Source organism: Tetranychus urticae, chromosome 3, assembly GCF_039701765.1.
Source record: "Tetranychus urticae isolate SD_2017Ah chromosome 3, NJAU_TeUrti_SD_1.0, whole genome shotgun sequence".
NCBI lineage: Eukaryota > Metazoa > Arthropoda > Arachnida > Trombidiformes > Tetranychidae > Tetranychus > Tetranychus urticae.
The window spans coordinates 21,420,072-21,424,272 of record NC_142960.1 but is presented as its reverse complement, the minus strand read 5'-3'; the positions used below and the strand labels follow the sequence as shown (position 1 = coordinate 21,424,272).

Sequence of the window (4,201 nt, the reverse complement as noted above, 5' to 3'; positions counted from 1 at the left end):
TATATATTGTTTTAAATTAAAGCCCTCTATCTCACTTTTCATTAACTATTCTCATTTGATTTATCAAGAAATCGATTTCAATTGAATAAGTCATCATGCACGAGATGCATCAATGATTTTAATGATTTAGTATCGTTTATGTTTGAAAAGGATCTGATTGATAATTATGGCTATGAATTTGCATTCTTATTACCTAATAGTATTTCAAGTTAAATATTTTTGAATAATTGTTTGAACCAAAGTTGAATTGTATCCATGTGAGTATATGACATTAGTCCGAAAGACAAGATAAACTGATTTAACATGAATTTAATATTTGAAATTGAATCTAAACCGCGCAAAAGTTTCATTTCAAATTTTGGTCCGTAATAATAAATTGATACATTGTATTTAATGACAACAACTGACATTTCATTAATAGTCGATGAGATACTACAAACTACTATTATGACAATACTCAATGAAATATTTCATAATCATTTATCAAAAATTCAACTTGCTTTAATAAGCTTTAACCATTATTTTAGCATGAATGCTAATAAGTTTATGAACTTTACCACGCAAAGATGTCTTTAAATTAACTACACTTTCATATCTCATCAGTTTGAACTTAGGCATCACAGTAAAGTACCAGATAATGAGAATATGATGAAATAGTGACATGTTAGTAGCTCATTTACACTATTCGCTGGTCAGCGTATTTTTATAATTTTCAATCTCGCTGAAACTGATTTCTTCAGTTTTTGGTTGATATTTTACGCAAGAAAAATGAATTAGCAAATGAATAATTAAAGAAATGAAATGAAGCTGACGTCCAGATGAGTCCAGAAGTTCAGAAATTAAATTTCATTATCTGGTACTTTACTGTAACCCTAAAAACTGAATTCTGTGTGCTTAACAAACTATTAAAAGTCAAACAAGTCTCGTGAATTACACAAAAAAATGATATTTGGATACAGATTTTTTAAAAACACATTTAGCTAGAATTATTGAGTGAATTTATAATTCATAATAATTCATAAGCTTATTCCTGACGCTTTTAATTGCTTCAATAAATTCATATATTTGGATCATGAAATGACATGAGATTCCAGGAACTCTGTATATGTTTATAGTCCTTTCATCTCGTTCTCCTTTTCATCATTGTGCAATATTATTCCATTATTTTCTAGGTCCTGGAATTTCTTGTGAAACTTCTTGGCACTAAAGAAAAAAGCGTGATAAACATGTAAATAGCAGGATATCCATAATGGATAGCGACATATAAAATTTTCACCAGGATGTCGAAGGATTTTCTTGATTTGTCACATTTTGTGTTTGAAGAGGGATACTTGGCTGTTGATTAGAGCTTGATTTATTAAAATTTGTTATGAACATCAACATCAACCCAGCGTTTTCCAGTAAATACTGTAATGAAATGTTTAATCAATCAGAAAAACATTACAATGTAAATTAAGTAAGACCTTACCAAAAGATAGTGTTCAGAGTCCAAAGGGAAAATTCCAGCAAGATTGAAGCCAACCTCATTTAAATTTAATCGTTCACAGGTCATCAATAACTTGAAAATTATAAAAAACAAGATATCACAAGATTGATTGTCTTTAAAATTTCATTTCATCAAAATATTTAATACAATAATAAAACTCGATTTTACGTTAAATACACGCATCTATAAAGCCATCTATCGGTTTTACTAGTTACTTTGGATATGTATTAATAATCTGTTTTCAAAAAGTTTTAAAAGTTACCTGTTGATTGATATATTAATAAAATACTGATTTGATCGATTCGAAAGACTCTTCAACCCAATTAATTTACGTATAAAATAGTACTGTACCGAATTCTAGATTGAACAAAAGAAAAAAACTGAACGGGAGGTTTTTATTGTTTATTTCTCGCTATTGACTGACAAATATCGAACCCATAAACTTTTCTCGGGTGATTATAAACTCATAGTGCTGTATGCAGATGATTACTATTTTTGAAGATGAAAGTGAACGAAATTTAATTAAAATTAAATCTTGGACCGAAGTCTCTTATGAATCGATAGAAGGGTTAATCAACGATAGATGGCTCAACAAATCGATAGGTTAGGCTTGTGTTTTAAATCTCAATGAATAAGCATATTTTACCTTAAGAGACAAGCGGAGATTGAATTTGCAGCGTCTAGCAATTTTATAATTGCACAGTCTGTTCAATGTAATCTTAAAAATAAAATAATTACTTAATTAATTAATCTTCGTTCTTTTCTATTCTATTATTTTCTAGGGAATCGCTATGGTATGGCAAAGGAAATTACAGCTACTCACTTTATTGGAGGCGATAGCAGCAAGCACATTTATTATACCAATGGAGTTGAATGTAACAGATCCATGGACCAGTAAAGCATAATCGAAAAGATCACTTCCAGTTCCAATGAAGATAGCAGCAAAGAGGATGAAATTGCCTGTAGCAGAGACAATGAGGATGCCATAAAAAAACAGCTTACCCCAATCCACGGTATGTTGATAAATATAATTGTAAATGCGATTTTGTTGAGTCAAAAACCTATAAATAGCTTTCTTTTTAACCCTACAGTTTGCCTTTACAATGGACTGTCCATAGTTATGACATGAATCCAGTGAGAAAAATGTAAATGTGATGATCATGGTATTGTGAACGTAAATCCAAACTGTTGGAAATGCACCGGCGGTGTAAGCGGCAGCGGTTAATATTGTCCAAAAACCAGTTGTTATAGAGATTAACAAACTTGTATGATTTATTGGATTGCTAAGATAAACATAAGTTAACCATGCAGTTACACAAGTGCAGACTAGTGCGTTAGTCATTTTGTAAAATATACCAAAGAGATAAAAAAATTGCCGCATGTAAGAATTGGCTCGAGGTGTTAACATGAATGTGGCGGAATCAAATCGTTTCTCTCGTAATTGATGGAATTGTCGGAGAATAATAACCTTACGAGTTCGTTCAGTCAAGAAACCAAAAAATCGCAATCCTATCGCCAACATCAAAAGCATGAACAAAACCATATTTTGTATACCATGAGAGGACGAACCAATGAAAATATCACCGAGTAGCAAACGCGTATAATCATCCGAGATGTTTGCGTTTAAAACAGTCTTTGCTATCAATATTGCTCCTACAGTATCGGCGAATCCCGCTATTATATAATATTTCCGCTCAATTTCTTTTTCCTGAGGATAACCTCTGACAGTTGTTAACCAATAATAACCAGAGTGTTCCAGATAATTGAGCAAATCAATTGACTTCTGTACAGTAGATCGACGGGCCAGCCAACGGAGCAAATAGGAATCATGGAGTTGGCCATCCAAGACGGGCTCTTCATATTTGGTGTAGCTCATATTTGGACGATGGCAAAACTTGTGAATTAATTTTATCACCAACAAGCTTTTTATTGAAGTTGATATTTTGCGAAAATATATCTGCGTCTTCATTGTTTTATTTCCATATTTTATTCATTATCAGGTTCTTTGCGTGGTCCTATTCATTTACTTTTCCATTAATTCAATCAAAATCTCACTTTCAATGTAATCAAAGTACTTGTGTAATCTAAAAAGTGATTTTGATGAGAGGAAATGGAAAAGGATCCAAATTTGATTGATCTTATTGATTGAAAAAGATCTGATTGTTTATTATGAACAGGGAAGTGCATCCAAATTACTCCCTAATAGTATTTCAACTTGATAATGAGTTATAAATATAAATAGTCCAATGTCGAATGGATAATTGGGACAAAGATTCAGCACAATTGGAAACCCGCGTCAAAACACAGACATCTGAACGATTTGAAAGTCAGTCTTTGCTCTTGTGAAAGACAAGACAACCTGAATTAACTAGAGCTGAATGGGTGAAATACATTTCTAATGATACCTGTAACATTGATACATTGTATTTAATGGCAACTACTGATCTATTGGTTTAGACATTACAATTAATAATTTTTATTGATTTATGACTTATAATTGTATAAATCTTCTTTACATTGAAAACATAACATTATTCAAAGAAATATTTTATAATAAATAAAATCATTTATCAAAAATTTGATTTGCTTTGATGAGCTTTAACCATTGTTTTAGGATGAGAGCTCATGAGTTTATGAACTTTACCACGCAAATTTAGCTAGAGTTTGATTGTTTTCTTGTGCATAAAATGCACAGTCGTTAAATTAAATCCACTT

The 4,201-nt window shown here is 31.1% G+C and overlaps 1 protein-coding gene across 1 annotated transcript; it reads right to left on the bottom strand.

The window, feature by feature from the left end:
- Positions 1–468: 468 nt before the first annotated feature.
- On the bottom strand, positions 469–3,455 carry LOC112539131 (uncharacterized). The gene is made up of 4 exons (XM_089269622.1): positions 2,310–3,455; positions 2,133–2,204; positions 1,469–1,558; positions 469–1,407 (listed from the first exon to the last, which is right to left on the bottom strand). Exons 1-4 carry the CDS (start codon positions 3,453–3,455, stop codon positions 1,273–1,275), a joined length of 1,443 nt encoding a protein of 480 aa, XP_089125748.1. The 3' UTR covers positions 469–1,272.
- Between the last annotated feature and the right edge of the window lie 746 nt (positions 3,456–4,201).